This window comes from Panthera onca, chromosome A1 (genome assembly GCF_046562875.1).
Source record: "Panthera onca isolate mPanOnc1 chromosome A1, mPanOnc1 haplotype 2, whole genome shotgun sequence".
Classification (NCBI taxonomy): domain Eukaryota; kingdom Metazoa; phylum Chordata; class Mammalia; order Carnivora; family Felidae; genus Panthera; species Panthera onca.
In genome coordinates this window covers 63628640-63652035 of record NC_138339.1, presented here as the reverse complement: position 1 = coordinate 63652035, position 23396 = coordinate 63628640, and the positions used below count along the sequence as shown (strand labels likewise).

Genomic DNA, 23396 nt, shown 5'->3' with positions numbered 1-23396 from the left:
TCGCTTTCAAGTCTCAATGGAGTCAGAGAGAAAAGCACACGGTTAAACAGAAGACTGCTCAACTAGCCCCCTGGGATCCAGAAACTTCAGGGAGGTGAACTAGAAGTATAGTAGGAGGGAGCACTCTCTTTTGGAAGCAGCTGGCAGTAGACAGCACTGCCTTGGCAGGGCCCCATGGTCACGGGCAACCTAGACATGTATACCAAGTATTAAGTTTGACTAGCAGATGCTAGATCACTTGAATTTTTCAAAAACACGGAATGACATAGCCTGCACAACCTCCTCTAAGACTGTCCTTAAAATGCACAAGTCCATTCTTAAAGTGAGCACTCACCTTAGTTTACCTGAGTGGGTTCTAATCGAAACCCATTTAATGCTGCTCTCCAACCTCACTGTCTAGTCTTACAGAATTTAAGATTCTTAGGCATGCTAACGATCTATTTTCTTTCAGTTTGAGTAAGGACCAGCTGCCACCGGTGCCAGCTAATTCTAAAAACTAGGCATTACGTGTGCGGTTTGAAAATCCTGTGATACAGAAAATATAAGCGGAAGAGACCAGAGATGCCCAAGCGGTTCACATTATTCCCCTGTGTACTTGACCGCAAAATATGAACGTTGCAAATCATAAGCGAAAACACAGAGCTACAAATAACTGTAGAATCTCTCGAGCGCTGTTTTGGGACTTTCCGGGCTGCCAATTTCCTTGCAGGTACTACCTGAGGAGTTTGTTCACAGATCCTACAGAAATGTAGCTGTCAGTGCTCTTCTTCCACTGAAACATTCCGATGTCCCTTTGTTGCCACACTTGCCTTCCTCTCGACCTTCCTGACTGAACGCAAATAATAACAGTGTACTCGCTATGAATTTATCCCATAAAACTATAGCTCAAGGGCTATGTAATGAAGATAAAAAATTACTTTGGAGGTTATTTCCTATATGGTCTTTAAAAGTCACTTCCACTTTAGAGTTGAGCTATCTGACTATCCACCTTGCTTGTAAAAAGGCAAAGCTATCACAGGCGTCAAAAATAAGGTTTATTCAGGTACCTCTAGGAAATGGTTCTTTTAAATTCTCTAAAATTTCTCGAGTTTTTTCCTCCAGTGTTGGAAATGTATAGGATTTGTCATTTGTGTAGCTAATCTCATTCAGTATTATGCTGAAATTAGTAGAGAAAAGTAGACATAAGGTATTCAAGTATAACAGAGCTTCCAATATGATCAGGTACTTTGAGACTAGTCACCCCATATTTTCCTTTTTAAAGATCCTTAAGTTTCTTCTCCTAAGAAATTCCTTTCAGCAAGGAAAAAAGCAAAATAAATCTTCTGATACAAAGAAGTTGGGTTTATAATTCGGGGACATTATTGATTCAAATCCAAATCCTACCATGCTGACTCCTTCAAATTAGAAAGTCTATAATGTTGACTATGACACATAATGTACCGATCAAAGCTATGGTGCGTTCCCCCGCCCCCCTTCCCCACAAGGGTTAGAAAGTGAGTGAACTTGGGTCCTCTCCAAATACAACTGGTACATTCAAAAGTTAGAAACAATAATGTTACCTCTCCTTCGCCCATATGTCCTTGCTGCATGTCAAATGAGAAAAAAAACAAAAAACAAAAACAACCTTTCAAACATTGTCAAAATAATCAACTGTGATTTCAACTACCAGCTTTTGAAACTGAAAAAAGTTGGCTATGCTCTGCATTTCCTAGTAAATGTCTCAAAAACAAGGAATTTGGATGGTGAGAGGTCAATTTAATACACCCTTCTGACTTGTTTTTAAGTTCTTCGAGAACACTGTAAAGCTGTATTGAATTTTACTTGTGGTAAGAGAAGTTTTTGGCTATAACTGTCACCCAGGATCCAAACTAGGTAACATGTAACACGATCTAAACCGACTCCTACCATACTGATCTTATGTTGTCCCAGAATTCCCTGCTAACTAGCAATTCAGCAAATATGTCAATATTTAATTCAAGACTTTTTCACCACTACAGGATAAATAGCAATTTTACACGATGGCTTGATTAATCCCTCATAAAGAAAATCATAACAAATGAAATCTTTAGGCAATTTATAAACTTCCTTTTAGCCAAAGGAAGTTTCTTGTCCCTTGTCAAATTTCCCACCATGTCCCAAACGCTGAAAAGCAAAAGGTCTGGCATTTTATTGCCAAGTAGTTACGGCTAAGAGAAGTATACAATATACTGATACGTATTTCCTTGAATATCGGGAAAAGGGCAGTACAAACTTTAGATCAAGAAGCTTTTGAGAAAATGGCTCCCCTGAAACCAAGTGGCACTTAAAAGCCCGGCTTGTCCGAACACCTGAAACCAATTCAACAAACATTGCTTGAATGCCTGATCTGGCTGGGCACTACAGACAAAGCACATGGCCCTGACTACACAGAACTAGCAAACTTAAATGCCAGACAGCCGCATAAGCAAATAATGATAATACAGCATGCCTACTGCAGTGGTAGTTATGTGTTAGGTGCAACAGAAACAGAGGAGGAAAGCAACTGGCTCGGATGAAAGAGTCAGGGAGAGGGGGTGTGGCATTGGAGCAGGAGATGGGATGGCATGTGAGACCTTAAGGAACAAACAGAGGAAGGGCACTGCAGGCCTAGCAATGCAGCAAATAGGAGTGCTGTCATGGTCAGGAAAAGGTGCCTAGAACAGAAGGACATGGAACGAGTGAGGACCTGGCTGCAGAGGAGTGTTCAAACAGGAAGTCGGGGTAGATTTTTGAGTTAGAAGGTGGAGTCGTACCTTGAAGAAGTCATTATACAAACTGGTCGGGGTTTTAGTTCTTAGCCCACTAAATAAATGCTTAAGATATTTAATTCAGTTATAAGTGAGTTGTAACTTAGAAGCACTGTGTGGGTATTTTCCAAAGTGAGACTGTCTCATACAAAATACATGTTCTCCCACTAGTAGGTAACATTGGATTTCACCAAAATACTTGAACAAATGGATTAAAACCACATAAAATCTCCCTCCCTCAACTAGGTTTTCACTTTGGTAGGTCTTAAATTTGGGGTGAGGGGAGGTATTTTCTCAGTTAACTTGACATAGGTTGCAAAGACAAAGATATAAAAACAGGTGCTTGTTTAAGAACATTCTATTCCTATAACTACTTCAATGACAAGGGAGTTTGGGAAAACGAATGATTTGAAAATCTTGGTTCCGTCAAACTTAAAAAGTTGACTGATGCTACTCAGATTTCTAAGAAAACAAATGTTTGAAAAGAGTAGACTTTTAAAAGCTATAAAATTAACATAAAGCTCTCATAGCTTCCACTTATCAAAAATAAATACAGTTTCAGGAACAGTAAATGCTATAGATTAAAGGCAAAAATAAAATCTCAAAAATCTTTAAATGTATACTTCCAAACTTTGATCTTATACCACAAAATTAAGCTGGTTAATACACAAGAATTCATGGTTAAATTCTGAAAACTATTCAGAAATGCTTTCCCACACTGAGAAAAATAAGTGATAGGCACACAACGCTTACAACCACAAAAACTGTCAAATGAGGTAGGGAAATTAATATAAATTAGTACCAAAAGATAAAAACAATGATATTCTAGAACACAGAAGAGAAGAATGTTTATTTCCACTTATTATTGTGCTGTTAATTATACATTATTTTTAATGCAGATTTTGACATGACAAAATAAAGTACACAGATCATTAAGTACAGAGTCCAATGAATTTTCCATAACATGAATACACCTATGTAACCAGAACCCAGATATTAACAGAGTAGTAAATGGTGCCACTTCATCCTACATAGGAAAGATGTAATAAGCATCTTTTTCCCAACTATTTCAAATTATACTTGGCTTAAGATTATGATGACGGAATACTTGAAACACAGGTCTACACCACTTTATTGAGGAAAATGTCAGATTTGAAATCTCATGATCATCAAATGTTACATATTATTTCATGTTTCTCAAACATCCAAGGAAGTGGTGGGGAAAAAAAAAATCACTTAAATATGTATAAAGAAATCTACACTTTGGAAAATTCTAGCTAAGTTGGCTGAAATAAACTCTGCCCAGATTCTTCCTTTAATTTTCAAAGGGTACACTGTTAAAGATATTTGTAAAATGCATGCTATTATTACACACAAATCTTCTAGTCCCCATATGATTTAAAATGACTACTATTTATATGTTTATCTACTTTTATTATAATTTCTTAGTTTTCACTTATAAAGTCCTCAATAATTCCATGTTCAGTATTAACATGATTCAAGAATGCTCTAAATGGACTGGAAACATTGTAGCTATAAATTATTTTTTAATGTTTTATTTATTTTTAAGACAGAGAGAGACAGAGCATGAGTGGGGATGGGGCAGAGAGAGAGGGAGACACAGAATCCCAAGCAGGCTCCAGGCTCTGAGCTGTCAGCACAGAGCCCGACCCGGGGCTCAAACTCATGAACCGCGAGATCCTGAAGAGCCAAAGTCGGATGCTTAACTGACTGAACAACCCAGGTGCCCCATAGCTACCAATTTTTATGATTTCTAGATGCATGTTGTTATTAGATCTATTGATAAATACTTTCTCTCCAAAATGTCTCCACAGGATTGCTTACAAATGCCCTACATTCATCATTAAATTCCCTCTAGTAACATTCCAGTACTCTGGGATGCTAGATTTGCAAAGAAGGTAGGGATAGACTTTTCAGATCTTTTTTCTATACATCATTATAAAAATGAAAATATTATTTGTTTCTTATAAAGTATCTTTTTCTCATTGTTTCTCATTTGTCAAACGTTTCTCGTTTCTTGTCAAAAAGAAACAAGTATCCGTAACAGTGAAACAATCTTAAGAAGTAAATACCTAGCATGTAGCCATTTTAAGAGTGGCAAATATTCATGTGCTGGTATCTAAAGCTCTCTCAGAGAGTTTCCATGAGTTTCCTATGTGTGTACTGTATGGTTCATAACGTGTAAATTTAAAAATAAAGAAAATACAAATAGGCATGTGGGAATTTGCATAAATCTTTTTTCTAAAAACCACAAGAACCTTCAGGGAGAAAAACTGGCACGGAGAAAGAAAGAAGGATTTCACTTCTTGTTTTATCCTTTTCTGTATTATTTACATTAATCAACTACATTACTGTACTCGCTCACAGATAGTTTTTGGTTTTCTTCTTGGTACTGACATTAAAAACAAACAAATGATATATTAAAGAAAAGCAACTTTGTAAAGAAGAGGCTTTAGGCCATGAGGGATAAGAGATTACTACGTTTTAGGAGGCAATGAAAGACTGATCACACTCCGGCAACTCTGGCCTACCTCAGGCCTTTGGTCTACAACTCTCACTGCCCCCAAGCTGAGAAAACAGATAGCAATTCTATTTGGAAAAACAAGGGGAGAGGGCTCAGAATAAAAGATGTTATCGAACAACAGATTTTTTCAATAGGACTAAAAAAAAAAAGTATGTAGGGGAATTAGTCAAATTAGCAGTCATTTAAAAAGATATAAATCAAAGGCTGGAAGCTAAAAGAATGGAGATGGTAGAACCAAAAAGCAGGCAATCATCATAAAGACTGGGGCCAACAATTCAACAAAGACGCAAAGAATCATTTTAAATCATTTTATAAATCTACCCCTAATGTAATGGACGCATTGTCACAAATTTTAAATCTACGTTTCACAGTGAGAATCTCCTATGTCACGTTGGCTTGTGTTTACGCTAACTTGTTGGTATGATGTTCAAAGATACTGATAAGATGAGACAAACATATTATGTGTGAAGAGCTATTTTAGAGAAGGGCGGAGAATGTGACCCTAGTTTCTCTATATCCCCAACCCTCAGTTTTTTATAAAAATGGAGAGCTGATTAGAGAATAACAAAAGATAGCCTATGTATATATCATGACCACATAGTCAGATGTTCAGTAAATAGTGATTTTCTCCCTCCACAAAAGTAAACTCATGTGTCTATATTCTGAGGTTGGTCTTCAATAATTACTCTCGGCTTTTCATTACTATTCTAAGGCTAACAACCGCAGAGCACTTTAGAGTTTACAATGTTTTCATATTATCTTTTTCAGGAAGGCATCTTTCAACATGCTCCTTATTCTAGCAACTAGAACCATATTATATACATTTTCAGTAAGTGACTATAATCTACTTTTCTCCTGGGTAAATTATACCTTCTCTCTTTTCATAGATTTCTGTGTATGTCGCCACCCCCCACCCCACCCCGCCGCCCTGCAACCCTTAAGCAAACAATCTTCCTCCTCTCATTCCAAAGAACTATAATTAAGAGTTGTTGTTCTATGCTAACCTTTAAAAGATCTCTTACGAATCTCCTATCTGGGACAAACAAATATTTTAATGGATGCTTCCAAGTAAAAGACATCCACAAAGAAAAGGAAATACATACATGAATCTGTTAAAACCTAATATATTTCGCTGTTATTCTATAACTTTCCCTGCCAGAAGTTCTATTTTTGAAGCAGTTAATCCTATGGGCTGAAGCAGCGGAATGGGAGGTTGGGGAAAAAAAAGTGCCAAGCTCAGGGGCGCCTGGGTGGCTCAGTCGGTTAAGCAGCTGACTTCAGCTCAAGTCATGACCTCACAGTTCAGGAGTTCAAGCCCTGTCATCAGGCTCTGCGCTCTCAGCCTTGCCTGAACTCTCTTACTCTCTCAAAAATAAATAAATACGCATTAAAAAAAAAAAAAAAAGTACCAAGCACGAATACTTTTATACAGAGGTGGTGGTAGTTGTATGTTAGTCTTCTCAGGCAAAATAAATTCTCAAGATGGGTAAAGGGAAAATTAATCTTTTAATCTGATGTCTGTCTCAAAGCTACACCAAGGAATCTGAGGAACCCGAGGATAGTCTGGCCCAAGCTCCTTTCTGACTTGGCTGAGAAACTGAGTCAGTCTCAGGCTTGCTTTTCATAACCATGAAATGGATGTTCTAACTATATTCCTATTACATAAAACTTATTTGGAAAAGGTATCTGTTCTGGGATGAATTGTGTCCCCTTCTCAAAATTCATATGCTAAAGTCCTAACCTCCAGGACCTCAGAATGGGACTATATTTGACAACAGGATCTTTCTAGAGGTACTTAAGGTTAAATGAGGTCATTGAGGTAGGCCCGAATCCAAAATGACTGATGTCCTTATAAGAAGAAATTAGGACACCATTCATGCACAGAGGCAAAATCATGTGAACACAGAGAGAAGAGAGCCATCTAGCCAAGGAGAGAGGCCTCAGAAGAAATCAACCCTCCTGGCACTATGATCTTGAACTTCTAGCCTCCAAGACTCGAAGCTGGAGTTTATTTTTTCCGAGGAAAAAAATGTCTGTTTAAACCACCAGTCTATGGTACTTGTTAAGGCGGCTCTAGCAAATGAATACAGCATCCAGAAAGTAGCTACGAAGTTTGGGGGTTTTATACACTTAAAACCCAAGGATTTCCCCTGTGAATGTCCCTTAAAAAAAAAATCTCTACAACTGATAACGGCAATAAATTGAATAATTCCCCAGAATGTGCACTACAATATTCTCAGCATCGTTATCAATTATTATCTGTTGAATTATACTTGCAGTGTCTTTTAAAAGTCATGAGTGGTATATGAAGGTCACTGCATAGTATGAAAACTGATGATCGAGCATGGCCAAGGGGGAAAAAAGTAATTTGATCTACCAGATGAGTAAGCCCTTTTTATCTCTGTACATGCAAATCCCAACACTACTCCAATATAAACTCAATATAAACTGCTGAAGCTGATAGACCACTCTGAACATTCTGAATCTTTTTTTCTTTTTAGTTATTGAGGATTTAAACCCTACTTTTTTCCAAAAAAAAACTTGGAGATTGCTTGAAAATTTCAAAACAAATTGTACGATAAAAATCATAGTCGAAATTCAGAGGTTCACGGGAGAAAGAGTAAACAATTCTTACACATTTTTATCCAAACAAAAGAGAAATGTCTTTCCGCTCAACAGTGGCTTGGAAGAAAAAACCTCTGAAACACTGCAGGTTACACGAAGTCGAATAGCTACATAACCACTTTTATAAAGGTTTTAAAACATGAACAGATGATTTATGGTGGGCAGGGAAGGAAAGCTCCTATAGTTCCTTAAAGTCTTAAACTTAGTAATGAATATATAGCAGCACAATGAACTAGGCTGTTATCTTCAGTTTTCAGAAAAGACTGCAAGGACATAAGACAGGAAGGGACTGTAATTCAAAATGAATACAGTAAGTTTCATGTTATCTATTTTAATTTTGTTTAATGTTGATTCATTTTTCAGAAAGAGAGAGAGCATGAGAAGTGGGGGGAGGGCAGAGAGAGAGGGAGACACAGAATCCAAAGCAGCCTCCAGGCTCCGAACGGTCAGCACAGAGCCTGACACAGGGCTCGATCCCACAGACCGCGAGATCACGACCTGAGCCGAAGTCGGATGCTTAACCGACTGAGCCACCCAGGCGCCCCTCTGTTAATAATCAGACAAAGAAAGCATGGTCAACTATAGACAATTCTTAGACTCCTCTTAATCCCTTGTTTTTTCCTTACAAATTTTTAGCATCTATTCCTAAGCATTCTAATTATTTTAATTTGACTGTGTGCCATGTATTATGCTAAGTGGTTTACATGCATTTCATCGTCATCTCAATTCTGTGAAATGGGTAGTATTTGTGAATTTATCTTCATTAAGTACAATTAATGCTTTACACTAGATTTCCAAAACATGAGCTAAACTGACAGCAAAGTTACTAAAAACTCAACACATGAATAAGAGTAATTTATCTATAGAAGCAATCCACCATAGAAGATGCTTCATAAATCTGACTGAAGAGAACAGGCAATGCCCACATCTAATCAAGGTGACTGAAAACTGCCTCAACGTCCCTCCGTCCCCACCTTGTTTTAATTCCAGGATTTTAAAGTAATCTGCTATAATCTGGACTTTGCTACCGGGGAGAAAATGACCCTGTCAGCCAACTCCAGCATCCGGTCAACCTAGTTTTATTCCGTATTAAAAATGTATAAATTGGCATCTGGTCCTAGTTGGCTGGTGATTAAAAACTGACACTTGATCAAATCTGACAAAATCAAGTTCTAGGACCCTCTGAGATGAACACTAGATCTGAGACTATGGTAGTCATAACCCCACTCTGCGATCCTGCTTAAGGAACCAGTAAGTTCCCCCTCTTTGACATCTCTTTGTTCTTTATCTTCCTACCTTTCAGTTTGAGACCATATTAACCTCAGCCAGTATATCTAATAAACAAAATTTCCATGAATGTAACAGCAAAAACCATAGAGTCTGTGGACCAGTAAAATGTCAGAATATAATTATTTGGGGGAGAAAGTTACCTTTATTTTTCTTTGCCAGGTAGGGGTCACAAAAACTAATCTAGTCATAAAAGAAAGGATATTAATGGCAGGGGGGAGGAGGAAATATAATACTAGACTCTAAAAATTTTTAAGTGAATTTAGCTTTAAAGAAAACCCATGAGAGAGTCTCGCCTCAACAAAGATGGACCCCAGAGGCAAATGATCTAATTTAGCAACTGCATGAGGAAAGTGAGACAAAGAAGACTTGACCACTTTGCCTAAGATCACACATCAATATCTCAAATCTTGGGTTCACTGCCATTTCCAGCACACAGACTCTGGAACTCGTTCCACAAGAAAAGCTAAGATCCTGCTGTAATGGCAACCCCTTATATTATTCCCCCTTATCTCGATGTCATTATCACCACTGGGTTTGGTTTTCGGTCTACACACATTTACGCTGAAGTATTATATTTTGACATTATTTCTGGTAGCTGTAGCATGAAGAGTCTGATAATAAGTGAGGCTTTTATAAACTGTACAGTCTCCAGAGGATCTGACGCATCCATCGCAATTCTCACAAATCAAATTTCTTTTCACTTTTCCTGACTCAACAATCCTATGTCCTTCAGAATACTGATTTCAAACATAAAAGCAGATCCAGTCACAAAAATAATTTGTAATCCTCCATTCATGATATACCATAGACAAGGAGTACAAGGTGGTGTGTTGGTTTTCTGCCTGCTTGTTTGGTTTGATTTCGTTTTTGGAATGATGAGAATATGGCTATTTAGTCAGGGAATACTTCTTCGAGATGGTGGGACTTAAACTTTGGCAGATAGAAGGCATTGTGAACACACAAATTTAAGATCCATATTCAATAGTGAATGAGTAGAAAAGAAGTAAATATGTCTTTTGAATTCTACCCAATTAAACGATAGTAGAACAAAACAGACACTTTTTGATTCTTTAATTCCTTCTATGAGTAGATGCCCCTTCCTGGTGAAATTTAGTCTGTTTCAGCAAATGTGCATAAAAGAGAACTCAATAGTACAATGGGGTAATATTTAGAACCAGAAAGGAGAATTTACCAAAGGCACCGTAAAGGCCAATAAAACTTCATCCTTCTTGTTCTCATTAGACAGCCAACGGTGAATGACCTTGTCCTTCACAATGTCAAGCCCTGTGGTCTCAGGCTGCTTTTTCTGGTTTCAGATCTCTGATTACCCTCCTTTTCCCCTGGAACATTTTTCTAACTACATGGAAATGGTTTTTATGTTGACATTTCAAAGGTCACTCTACAGAATCTAAGGGTAGATTAAACCATTCTTTATGTATCAGTATGTGATTCTCATTTATCCTGTCACCAATTTCAAGACAGAGAATCAGTTGGTTCTCAACGTTTAAAAAGTTCCTGCCACAATCAGGAGGAAAAATAATTATTCGTTATACAGCTAATAGATTAATAGCAACTTGCAATTATGATTACAGAACAAACTAATGTCATTTTTTCCACCGGTCAAAGCATACCTCCTATATTTTCTCATCTAGGACTAACTTGGTTCAGTTCTGTGAACTTCACTAGGGTAAATCAATTATCACTTACCATTAATAAGCAGAGAGCTATCGGATCCTGGATATGAATAGTTTAGACGACCTGAAGGTAAAAGAAGGCCGTTACTAAATTTATTTTTTTCAGAGATGGTTTAAACGTATTTGTAACAAAGCTGAATTAATAGCTTTAATAGGTAAGGTATTTTTAAAAAGCTTTATTATGGGATAAAACTTTGCTGTGCTAATGAACACAATGAGTCAGAGGACATGTCAATCAGCATGTTCACAAACATCCAAAAAGGGCAAGTTTGAAAGTGGGAAAATAAAATATCCCTCATATTTAACTATTTGCTCTCTAATTTCCAAATTCCCACACAAAGTAATTTCCTTTATAACATTATGTTCTAACACAAACTCATCATGATAGTTTTTTTGCTCCATAAGTGTGAAAGTTTTCAGGTGTGCAGTTTTTTTTTTGTGTGGTTTTTTAAAAGTACGTAAGTAGCAGGAAGATTTCTCTATATAATTCATAACAAAAGTCCAGGCTTATAACTACATGTACAGACACACTAATAGGTTTAAATTCTCATTTGGGAGGAAACGCACAGAAGGTAAGCAAAACATATCACCGTACTTACATGTGACAGAAAATATCAAAGCCCAGAGCACAATGCCCAGAGCACAATAGGTGCTCAATAAATGCTGGGTTGGTTTACTTCTGATTTCGAGGTGATTCAAAATCTAGTTTTGAACCTACAGTGGACACCCAAGATGTCCATCAAAAGAGAATTTGTGTTGGCACTAAAATTTTTGGAAGCCACAGCATCTTCTAGATTGGTAGCCACAAATAAAGGGAGGGAAACAGCAGTGGGGTGGATCTCTCCATTTATAAGGAATTACATTTCTGTTTTGGAGGAGTTTCTAAATATCTACACCACATAGTACCATGTACTACTTCTGGGTACACACCATGCCCCTAGTTCTACTCTGTAAATTATAAACATTATTAGGGCAACAGTTTTAAGTCTCCATATTCTACACGTTCATCTGCACCCGCCTTCATAAGAATGGTGGAAAACCCTCTACAAGTCTAAAGAACGAATAGGAGAACGTGACTGTTAATTATCTACCATGGTCAGCACTTTGTAAATCGGGGAATAGTGTGAGAATTTAAAACTGACTCCTAATTACAGTCATTTCATTAGGAAATAGCACACTAAACTCTAATCCCACAGAATCACAGCAGACTCTCCGAAGGTACGGAAAAGTGGGTAAGCAGAGGTTCTCGCACGCCTTAAGGCTGAGGCAAGCCTTCCAACATGCCAGGAGGCTCTGTCTAGCTCCAGGAAACACTATGGGAACCAGAGCTAATATGTGGTCCTATCGCTCCACTAGCCATACATTTACAACTCCTCAGAAAGGAACTTTAGGCCTCAACTATCTTTCGATTTCTCAAATTCTGCTTCTTTGAAATAGTCTCCAAAGAAACGACCTCATGCCATGAAAAAAAAGAAAACTGTGCTCTATTGCTAATAGCTTTAGTTAACCCATGTCCAAAACTTGGGAGTCTAATATGAAACAAAATCTGAACTTCATAATTTTCCTATACTTTAAGGCCAAATACAAGGATTATTATTAAGTTGTTAATTATTTCACTTAAATTTCAGTTTGCTCCTAGTTAGACTGAAGCTAGGGATGGAAATAGGAAAGGAGGAGGTAAAAGTTAATTCTGATATTCAATGTCTTCACGGAAGTTGGCTCAATTATTTAACGCTAATATACACAGCCAAGTATCCAAGTCGGGCGAATTCCATCTAACCTGCTTTTAACTATAAGCCTGGATTGTATGATCTGTCACAAGCATTTTTTTTTCTTTTTTTTTTAAAGCAGAGACTGGTGACGCTGGAAAAAGAACATGACCTTAACTGTTAAAAAAGTTAGGAGCGGGTGAGTAGTGTTTCTGAATCAGTTAACTCAAAGTAGCAGCTGATTTTCTGTAATGGAACACACGTATAAATTTTATTGCTGCAAAAACCCTCTAGTAAATAAGAGAACTATGACACATACCATTTTCACTTGCCATTTCATTTTTTAAGTTGATGTAAGTCAACACAGAAACAAAAGTATTTAACTATATTAATCGAAGTTAAAAGGAAATGTTTTACTTCTAAGAACATATTCTATTTTTTTTTTTTTTTTTAATGCTAACCTTCCAGGTGAAACCAGGACTGTTCCATATAAACTAAATGCCTCTTATCTGATGCCAAGAAGGGATAATCAACAATGAGAATCCAAAAAGGACAAATGACCAAACTGGCTGGCCCAGTTTAAACAAACCAAGTTCCACCTTATCAGAAACTCACCTTTTGGGTATCTCTTTTAAGGAGAGAGAGATAAGAAGAATATTTCAACTTGACAGGCACAAAAATGTCCTGAACTCAGTTCTCAGAGTTTGCCTCAACGCACAGCTTCTGAGGAGATCCTACCCTTTACCGCCAAGTAGGTGACCTTTGACCCCTTTCCTGCTCTTCCGACGACTTCCGAATGCAGTAATTCTACCCTTCAGCGAAGACAATAGGGCACTGAAGAATCAACAGCCAAGTTCATAGTTTAACTCTGAAAGTGATACTTGTTTTTAATTTTGTAACCTGGTCTTGTGATATGAGTCCTGTCAAGCTGGAATCAATTTTGGCCTCCAGGTAACAAATACACCTGTGACATTTTGTTAACCAATCAGTAATGTTTTCTACTTCGATTCAGAAAATATAAGCAATGATATTTTTTTTCAAAAAACTTTTTTTAAAACTTCATAATGCTTCCTTAACCTGACTGCCCTACCCTTCTGTAAATTCTTTCTACAATTAAAATATCTAGAGTCACCCATTGATGACATCCATTATGGATGACACGTATCACTTCCTTTCTGGAAATCTTCCATAAACTCTCATTTTAAGTGCCATGGGACATTCAAGTCTTCCATAAGCCTTTTCATTCTCCTTGTACACCCTTCATTTCTGTGCTAATATTCCCTCTGTTCTACGGATGCCAATTTTTACAGACATTTCTGCGGTTTCTATTCCACAGCTAGATCACTGACAATCCCTTCTTTTGTTTGACAGTACTCTTCCTTTGTTCCCAGGGGAGGGGACTTTTCAAATCTTTTCTTTTTTTTCTCTCTTCAGATTCACCCTTTTCCAGTGCAACCTTCCCCAAAAGGCAACCCCCTTTCTAGATTAACTCGCTAAGTTTTATTTCTCACTATGTTGCAACAGCCAACCTTGTTAGGTAATCATCTAAATTTCTTTTTTTTATCTCTTTATCATAATAGCCCCCTTTAAGAATTAGACTTTTACCTAGGTACCTTGAGTTTCCTGTTTGAGTACCAGGTAAGCATTGAATGAGTTCATTCCACTGAAATTAAAATACCAGCATTTTACAAATGAATAAAGTGAAGTAGAACAAAAATAAATGAGCTATCTGAATATGAATATAATCCAGTGTTTGTGAGTTTTGCTTGGTTGGTTTTTTGATAACTCATCTATCTATAAATATAAGCCAGGTTTTGGCACATTTAGAATTGAATTTCTCAAGGGAGAAGGAGGACACTGGGATTTCAGGCAAAGTGAACCTACTGGATAAAATTCAGTCTTGGAAGGCTCTTAGTATTGATTATGTTATGAGTATATAGAAATACTGCCTGGCTAGCCATCCTAATCTTAAGGGCGATTATGACAGAAAAATAGTAGTCCCTGGAGACCAACTGGGGCATTTGGAGCCAGGAGCCCGGCATACATCATGCAGAAGGCAGAGACTATATTTGGTGCTATGACTCAACCTAGCCAAATACAGGCAACTGATACAGTGTGAGACTCTGGGGAACTACACTACCAAATTCTACAGCTCGGAAAAGATATGTACTTCAGCTAGCCAATTTTATGCCAGGCATTTGCAAGTTGCAGAACCAATATTTACCAACCAGAATAAGAACTGCTGGGGGGGGGGGGGGGGCAGAAGTACCCAAAAGAACACTATGTACTATTATACTAAGACGAAAACTAAAGTAACCTCGTCAATGAGATGAAAGGAGGGAGGAAGGACTAGAAGGAGATACTCTGATATATTAGAGTATATATATGTATGCATTACTTCCAAATTAGAGAAAAAGTTATTTTCTAAAACATTACCCAGATATTACTGCTACTGATGATTCGGCAGGAAATGATATAATAAATGCTACTATTTCAAACACAGAAATATACAAATATACAAACACCGAAAAATGTCAAATGTTCTATAGTGCTATTAGATTTCATGCCACAACCTTCTTTTTCAGTCATGCCAGCATTGTCGGTGACGTGTGTAGGCTAAGGAATGATAATACGGGATAACTGCAAGGTTGCCCAAAATACAGCCATGCAGTCCTATATAAAGTAACGAGTGATGTAAAAGTCTAAGTTTTTTTGATTGACTCACCCTATTAAAACCTGGATACTCCAAGGAAAAGAGAAGGGTTTTCAGTGGACACCATTAAAATTTTCTAACAGGAAAAGGATAAGTATATAGGCTTAGGCCCATTCCTAAGGCAGAGTAAAGATTTATACACAGTACCAACATACATACATACATAAACATACATATACACTTGTTGTTTCACTGCAGTGTCCCTGCTAATTTTCTTTAGCTCACATTTAAGCAAGTCAAAGCTATACTGCCACCAACGAGTTTTTAAAGGAGGTGTTGTTGCTCTACCTGCCTTTCTGCATCTGCGGTTTTTACCAACACTGCCTGAGACTTGCAGCAAGATGGCGCTGTGGGGACCTAGACAACACAGAGCGAGGCTCAAAGAGATGTACAAAAAATTCAGTTTCTGAATACCAAATGTATACTTAGATGCAGAACACATATCAATAGGAACTATTGTAAAATGTGTTCAATACGTTCTATCACTTAATCGTATAATTATTTTTACTAATGCATTCCACTGACCTTACTCTATCCCCTGACCTGTGATACCACCAGCCTCCAGTAAAGATGTCTCCATGCAAAATCACAAAGGAGGAACTGGCTGGAACTGACATCAGCTGGAGAATCTTGCCCCTCACCCATCCAAAGAGACATTTAAATCACACGTAGACACACTTCACGCTAAGCAAAACCCTTCTCTGAGAAAGAGCTGGCTTTCACTTTAAAAGCCAGGGCTTATTAAAAATTCTTGACTTCTCTTGCCTATCTCCCCAGGTTCATCTTTCCACACTGCCATTTCCCTTCCCACATTAGCTACTCCATTAACTTTTACTTCCGGGTAAACTTTTACTGGCCCATTAACTTTTACTTCCGGGTTCCACCCTCTGTCTGGAATGCCCTCCTCTTTCTACTCCCAATGTCTCACCACTCAAGCCACCACCCTTCTGCCCAGGTAGCTTCTCATCCTATGGGAAGTCCTCCCTGCCTGCCCAAACCACTGGCTCTCTGGTTCAGACAACCTCATGCACTCCATACAACACCCTTTACATGATATTTGAATTACCTATCTCTAAACTCCCTCTTTCTCTAAGGCAACAAAATCTTTCAGGACCAATTTGGAGGTCTCGCCTCCCAGAGCTTCGAGCAAAGATGCTCCATAAATAGCTGAAGCAAATGAAGCAAAGCCAGCAATTGGTGGTCTCTCTGCCCCGGAACATGCAGTAGAAAGGGTAGAGAGGCAGACCAATTCCCGCCTTGTGAGCTAGGTCGAATTACGTAGCTTTTATGAGCCTCGGTAAAACAAGTATTTCCATTTACTTTGCAAGGCTGTTGTTGAGAAATTCATGACACAATTTTTGCAGAATGCTCGGAAAAGTCCCCGGTACAGAAGAGGTGCTCTATTAACATTAAATCTTTTCCCCTCTGAGACCACAAGCCAGAGATAACCAACAACCTTCCACTTATGAAAGAAAGAGGAAGGATTTGTTTTAGCCAAATAAGATCCAAACTGAAAACTTGGAGAAGGGAGTGGCCATCTGGGGGATTTTTCAGCTTCAGAGAGATGAGAGCTTGCTGGTGTTCTTGGTTACAAACGGATGTGATTCTTTGGGGGAGTGAAGAGGGAAAAAAAATCAAACTCCTTACCTTTATAATAGCCAAATTGGCAAAGTAGCAGAAGTGTTTTAGGAAATGAAAACTGAAAATTCAACTGAAAAATGTTCCTTATAAAAAAACCAAGGAGGTCTTCCTTTTGTACCAATGCCTCAAATTTATTTTTCAATTGTGGTAAGAGATTGTAATAGTGGCAAAACAATAACATTTATCTGTAAGACAGTAAAGTCAAGGGGTAAGTTTCCATAGATTATAGAAGGTTTCCTATAAAAAAGAAGGATGGCTTTGCCTGGAACTCAGGGCAGGTACAAAGTTGCAAGACCTAACAAAAAGCATCTAAGAATTTCAGGCAGAAGGGGATGTCTAGAGAGAAACTAGCAAACAGCTGACCCAATTAAGGAATTCAAAAGATTTCCTACTGCCAGTAAACCAACAACAAGCCGGCAAGCAGGAAGGCTATTTTTATCCCTGCCAGAGGCCTTCTGACTCTGGATGCTACATTTAGAGGACAGAGCAACAAGATAACTTGCCTTAAGAGGATGTTATGATACCAGTGATTAATAGCAATTTTTAAAGCTTAAAAAACTAGGCATAGTTTTTGTCCAAATTTGAATGAACAAAAGCCAGTTTGAAAAACAAAAACAGAAAGATAATATAATGGAAAGAAAAGTGGAAAAACAGACCAACGGGTAGTAAAGTTTTAAGTAATCCAGAAAAAAGTCAAGGCAGTAAATTGAAATTCTCCTATCTTGGCAAAAGTTTGATTAAAAAAGGCATGTGTTACAAGAGACACATTTTAAAAGAACCAGTGAATAAACAAAGAATTAGCGATCTGACCCCAAGGTACAAATGATTTTGAGACACGGCTCTCTGTACTGACATGAACATAAACGATCAAGACAAACTTATGAAATCTCTAGATGCCAGAAGCCAAGTTGCTTGCAAACGATTGAGAACTTTAGAGAAGAGTGATAAACTGCTCCTGAAACTGATTACTGAAGTCCAACCCCCAAAAAGCAATCGGCAGAGTCATTAACTGGCTTTCTGCATACATACCTATCCTCAACTCTAATCACTTATTTAATATAAAGTCTGATGACTTTATTGAACCTTAATGAAGAATGCACTTGAATTTCACACCTGATGCAATTTCACCTTTTGTGGTTTCTCAGAAGGCCCAGTTTTTATTTTCTCCTATCGATATTTAAGGCACTGAGGCTTCCTCCGCCTTACTAGCCTTCAAAACTAAGTAACAAACAAGCTATTATTCCAAGATGTCTGCTAATTATTTGAAGGATAAGATGCATGAGGCCAGGAGTCTTTGCTTTTATTCCCTGATATATCCCAACAGCCTAAAATAGTGCCTGGCACATGGCTGATTCTTGATAGGTATTTGTTGTACGAAAGGCCTCCCACAGCTTTAGATTTTATATCCAAAGTGGTTCACAAAGTGAGTGAAGATGACAGGGGGGCAAGACAGCAGTGTATCTGAATCACTTGGAGAATACGCATGCTTGTCTCATGACAGACCTGGTGAATCAGAATCAGGGAAAATAAGCCACCTTGGAAACGTTCCCTCAGCGATCCTATTTTGACCTCTATCCTCGATAATGTAACCTTCAGTAAGAAACCAGCAGATTTGAGATCGGAATCTTTTACAGTACATTAGGATAAAATGCAGATCTTCAATTCTGACCCAGTGTCCTAAGTAAAAATTAAGAAACGTTAACGCCTATTCTCTGTCTAAAGCGTACTAAAAAAAATAAATAAGTAAGAAGAAGAAAAAAAATGTTCAGGCTCTTTTTATGTTTTCCTCTTAAACGCCACATAATAAACACCCGAGCTACTAAACCAGGAACCAGGAGCTCTGTGTTCCTTTCTAGGTACCAGTTAGTTGAGTGATGAGTGACTTTTCCAGAAGCTGTTGTGTCTCTCTGAACTTCAACTTCCTCAACTGTAAAATGGAGATCACAAAACTCACATAAAAGGTTATGGTAAGGATTTAAGTTGCATAAATCCCAGAAGGGGCACGGAGTGAAAGTCAGAGAAACGGTATCAGAAGGACGAGCTCTTCCACTTGGAAGTGGTTGTTAACACCGCTTCCTACACAGGATGTCCAGGTCTATCTCAAAAAAGAAAACCGTAGCCTGGCATCAAATGTGTCCTCTGATCTACTACTACCTGATGCATAGAGTATGCTCGAATGTTTGTGGAACTGGAATATAAGCAGGAGCTCAAACCGTGGGCCTTAAAGAAGGCTGTCTCCCCCTGCTATCGGGGGCTGCCATGCTACCCAACCCCTTGTGGCAGGGCTCCCCCGGACCCTAGCATTGCGCCAGACGTAGTCTAAACAGCCCACGCTCCTAGCCCGGCCTCGTAGGGCAAAAAGATGATTTTAGACGTCAAAGTCCCAAAGTGCTATTTTGGTGGAGCTAATAATCTAGGGTAAGGCAAGTTCAGCTCCTCGTTCCTCTATGTCTCCATCGTCACCATCTCCTCTATTAAATTCCTCCTTACGCTACACTCTTTTTGGTAACGGGGTACATTCCAATGGCAGTTTAAAGAAGAACAATTAGGGGCGCCTGGGTGGCTCAGTCGGTGAAGCGTCCGACTTCGGCTCAGGTCACGATCTCGCGGTCCGTGAGTTCGAGCCCCGCGTCGGGCTCTGGGCTGATGGCTCGGAGCCTGGAGCCTGCTTCCGATTCTGTGTCTCCCTCTCTCTCTGCCCCTCCCCCCATTCATGCTCTGTCCCTCCCTGTCTCAAAAATAAATAAACGTTAAAAAAAAAAATTTAAAAAAAAATTAAAAAAATTAAAAAAATTAAAGAAGAACAATTAAAGAAGTTCTCTAGAGCAGTGTTTCATAACCTTTTGTAATTATTAAGACCTACTTTAATCAAAATATTTCAGGGGTGCCTGGTGGCTCAGTCGGTTAAGCGTCCGACTTCGGCTCAGGTCATGATCGCACAGTTTGTGAGTTCGAGCCTGGCGTCGGGCTCTGCGCTGACAGCTCGGAGCCTGGAGCCTGCTTCGGATTCTGTGTCTCCCCTCTCTCTCTGCCCCTCCCCTGCTCACACACTGTCTCTGTCTCTCTCAAGAATAAACATTAAAAAAAATATTAAAAAAAAAAAAAGTTTCGGAGAGCCTCCCCACCACACTAACAAATGAGACCCCAACCCCCGCTCCCATGAATACTACCTGTAAAACAACAACAAACCACCTTAATAATAAAAGGCTACTATGAATTTAGCAACACCTTGAAATGTATTTTAATTACATTACATCAGCATCCACATGCTTCTGAAAGACAATCCTGCATATGTAAATGATGTATCTATCACCTAACTGGAATGCTTAGTCCTAATGGGTTCATAAGGGCCCCATCAAATAATTCTCATGGTTCAAGAGGCCCATGGTCCACAAACTGAGAACAAAAACATTCCATGACGCCAAGTTTAAACAAAGGCTTCCTAAACATAATATTTTTAGGCCTATCTCAAAAAGAAAAGATGCAGTCTAAACACAAAGCCTACATTCAGCTGACTACATTTATTTGATTCCTGGTATACCCTTTCTACAACTAATCAGTATAAAATACTGCCACGCCCAAACTCACACGAAATCCATTCGCTACTTTTCGTCATGAAGCTACAAAACTCTGCAATTTTGTCACTTAGGAATACCATGTCAGAGAGACTTTGTGGAATTGCTAACAGTAGTTTAAAGGTCGTGGTGTTCAATCCTTCCATTCCCAGGTGAGGAAACCAAAATCTAGAAAGAAGTGATGGACCGAAGGCCTTATAACTGCTAATGGCAGAGCCAGGTTGGAGCACAATCCTAAATGCTTCTCTTTTCACTCCTCACAATTTGGGAAAGTCTGTTAGAAGGTAACAACTACTGATCATGTACAATAAAGAGATGGAGTGGCTAATTTAAATACCCGTATTTAATGAACCATACTAGGCATTTATTATTTGGAATATTAGGGCCAGCAGAAGTTAGATTTTTTTGTTTTAAGTTCTTTATACTTCAATTAATCACGACTGCTCTCCAGAATTGAGATTTGCACTTAGTGTGGGTTTCTTGAGAATGAAAAAAGGGTCCTCTAATTGGTTGATTCCTCCTTCTCTTTCCCAATGTATAGCAACTGGCATCAGCCCAACTGGATTCCAAAGAGATTATGGAACTGCTTTCCCTTCAGAGTTCCACTAACGTTCTTAATTGACTGGTTACCAGGTAATACCCAGAATAAAACAAAGCCTTGCTTTTAGACCAGAGCGCACTGGCGTGGGACTGAATTCAGAATCAGTCAATTAGACAAAATAATGAAGCCCAGAGGCAGCCTGGCCATCTCAATACCTGATTCAAAGAGTAGTAACTAGTTCAAAATTAGTTAAAAAGTACTCCTTTTGCAAACTTTTAGCGCTGAACAACAACAGACTCTCTCTTGCGAGTTTTCTCTCTTTTCCATCTTGTAACTTTAGTAGTGAGGATAGTGGCAACGTGAGGGGGAAAAAATAAGGAGCTGTGGGGTAGAGAAATTCACCGTACCGGGTATATATATATATATATATATATATATATATATACATGCTAAATGAATCACCTGCATACATTAGTCATGTGGAAATGCCATGCCTATCAAGGAAGAAATAATTTTGTGGCACAACTGTGCAACTGATCTGTCCTTCCTGTCACTGAACTGAACGCAAAGAGAATCTCGGATATTTTTATGACAGCTCCAAGTTGGCAAATAACATATTCAAGGATTACAGATCACAGGGTCAAGGAAAAGTCTTAAGATCTTTGCAGACTACTCCCTATTGTATTACCCCATTATCAAAAGACTTTTCATTATGTAGCTATTAGTATTCAGGGCTGGTTTACTACCTGTCACGAAATAAGAGAGCAAGTCCCCTCTCCAGAGAATTTTAGAATATAGAAGGGAGACCAAAAGTACTAAGTGACACTACCAAAAGGTGCACATATACTATTAAATAATAGTATTTGGAGGCAGGGCATGGACAAAATGGATCTCTATAAATATTCTCGACTTCCTTCTCCTATTTTTCTAGTGTAGGAAGCTCCCTAATATGTAACGCTGGCAAACTGTTGACAAAGTCGGAAGACTTTACTGCTTAAATATCGTTCTGATTTCATTTCTGAACGAAAAATAATATTATTGCCTGTCCATAAGGTAATACCTATACTTACTAAGCTGTACACAACACTGAAAGGGTAAAACACTGCAGAAAAGCACTTGTTAATGTGCTACCTGACTGCTGCCTTTTTTTCCCAAGTTACTGTTTTCTTGTTATTTCTAAGTGTTAACTGTCACGTGCAGTCGATTCCATCACCAGTCCCTGCTCTGAACGTACATCCAACAAAATTAAGCCACAACAGCCATAAAGTATGTGAGCCTTAACGCAATTGTAAAGTGGGGGGGGGGGGGGGGGGGGAAAGGTTGCTAAGTTAAAAGCTTCTTTTAAAGAAATGTTTCGGATCTTTAACCTTCTATAAACAGTTCACTCTCACCCCTCCCCCCACCCCCCATGCCCCTTACCCTCACCTCTCACGCAGGTAAAATCAGGAGTTTAACAATGTTTTCAGAGGATCACTGAATTTTCATGGACTCAAAATAAGATTCTTTGCGCTCCATGCTCAGGATTAAGAGGACTGCTTAAGTAATTCTGGACCCACATCATGGATGACATAAGACAAACTCCCCCTTTGTGACAACTGCTTACATGATTTTCAAAACAAATAAAAACAAAAGTCAATATTCTATCACAAATGTGTGGAGGGGACAGGGCAAAGAATCTACTTACCACGACATGTTATGTTAATAAACTGGGCAGAGGAGGGTCTGGACACAGCACAAGGAGTGTTTACTATGAACAGAGCGGGTTTCAGTTCAGAGGCTAAAGGTCCAATGCTCTGTTCATACACATCACATTTTGTTCTCCCAGCCATCCCCACCCCCCCCCCCCCGCTCCGAAAACAAAATAAATAAACAAAACCAAAAACAAAAGCAATCCCCAATCTGAAAAAGTGAAGCCATGCTGGTCAAAATCCACACCTTTGTAAGCTCTGCCTACACAGTGCTTGAGGAATCCAACAAATCCTGACCGGTAGTAAACCAGAGAGCGGACAGTGGTTCACAATTAAGAATATACCCTGCGTCGGTGATACAAAGGAAATCATGCCCCGCTACTTTGTCCCCTCCTGGCTCACAAAAGAAGTTACCTCAACACAGAAGCCCAGGTCCCATCCTGCGGCACCGCTAAGCCAAGCAAAAGAGAAGGAGTGTTGAGGATGTTCCATTTCAGGGGTCATAAAAGGGAGAGAGCGAAAGGAGAGGAAACCACTCGTTTCATTTCTAAACAGCCACACACACAGTTCACTGCAGTCGAGTTTAAATTGTATTTTTTGCTGTGTACTT

General features: G+C 38.7%; 1 protein-coding gene across 4 annotated transcripts in view; it reads right to left on the bottom strand.

The window, feature by feature from the left end:
- Positions 1 to 23396, bottom strand: part of CPEB4 (cytoplasmic polyadenylation element binding protein 4) — a 67518-nt gene that overhangs the window by 14975 nt on the left and 29147 nt on the right. The window contains exons 3-4 of one of the 4 annotated variants that reach the window (XM_078446929.2): positions 10933 to 10983; positions 1560 to 1583 (exon numbers count right to left, since the gene is read on the bottom strand). The exons of 1 other annotated variant lie outside the window; for it this stretch is intronic. In XM_078446929.2, coding sequence (XP_078303055.1) covers positions 1560 to 1583; positions 10933 to 10983 — 75 coding nt within the window. The remainder of the gene's footprint in view (positions 1 to 1559; positions 1584 to 10932; positions 10984 to 23396) is intronic. 2 more of the 4 variants (XM_078446931.2, XM_078446939.2) reach the window with 2 other exon arrangements.